Below are 627 nucleotides of genomic sequence, written 5' to 3'. Positions count from 1 at the left end.
GGGGCGGGGCTTCGGGGGGACGAAGCGGATGGCTCGAGCGGCGCCTTTACTACCGGTTGTTTTGTTAGTGGGCGGGATCTAGACGAGTCCATTGTGCAGATTAATAAGGGGAGCACGGTATTCCGCTACGCAGACTGCCCAGTTTAGTCCTCAAGCGAGACAGTGAAACCGGAAAGTGTATCTTTCACGGGACTCCCGGTTTTCTGCTATTTAGTAGGCGTCTCCAAGAGCATGGAGGAAAATCCCGCTTCTAATGATGTCTCCATACCCCCCCCCTCTCATTGACCTGGAAGAGATGGTCCGTTCCGCAGCGCGCGCCCTGTTCCCGCGATTAGGCTGCTGGTGGGAGGGGGCTGGGAGGTGGGAGACCCCGGGGCCTTGGAGGGGAGTCCAACCCCTGGGTGGAAATCATCATCATCATCGTAATCATAAACCCGGTACAGCAGGAGCTGCGGCGGTTAGTCGGGCGAGACCATGGCGAGCGAAGAGGAGGGGGAGCTGAAGGTTCCCGAGGAGATGTTCAAAGATGTCAAGTTCTACGCGGTGGGAGACATAGACCCCCAGGTAATCTTCCTTGGCCGCCCTAACCCCCCTCCTTCCCCGAGCTCGAGGCACCGCCCGCTCTTC

At 58.9% G+C, this 627-nt stretch overlaps 1 protein-coding gene across 1 annotated transcript in view; it reads left to right on the top strand.

Moving 5' to 3' along the window:
* The first annotated feature begins 364 nt into the window (after positions 1-364).
* PAXIP1 (PAX interacting (with transcription-activation domain) protein 1) overlaps positions 365-627 on the top strand; it is a 28,549-nt gene continuing 28,286 nt past the window's right edge. Inside the window, exon 1 of the mRNA XM_015413435.1 lies at positions 365-564. Coding sequence (XP_015268921.1) covers positions 475-564 — 90 coding nt within the window. The 5' untranslated portion in view covers positions 365-474. The remainder of the gene's footprint in view (positions 565-627) is intronic.

Source organism: Gekko japonicus, unplaced genomic scaffold (assembly GCF_001447785.1).
Source record: "Gekko japonicus isolate JY-2015 unplaced genomic scaffold, Gekko_japonicus_V1.1 scaffold105, whole genome shotgun sequence".
Taxonomy (NCBI): Eukaryota; Metazoa; Chordata; class Lepidosauria; order Squamata; family Gekkonidae; genus Gekko; species Gekko japonicus.
The sequence above is the reverse complement of the archived record's forward strand: the minus strand, read 5'-3'. Positions and strand labels throughout refer to the sequence as shown.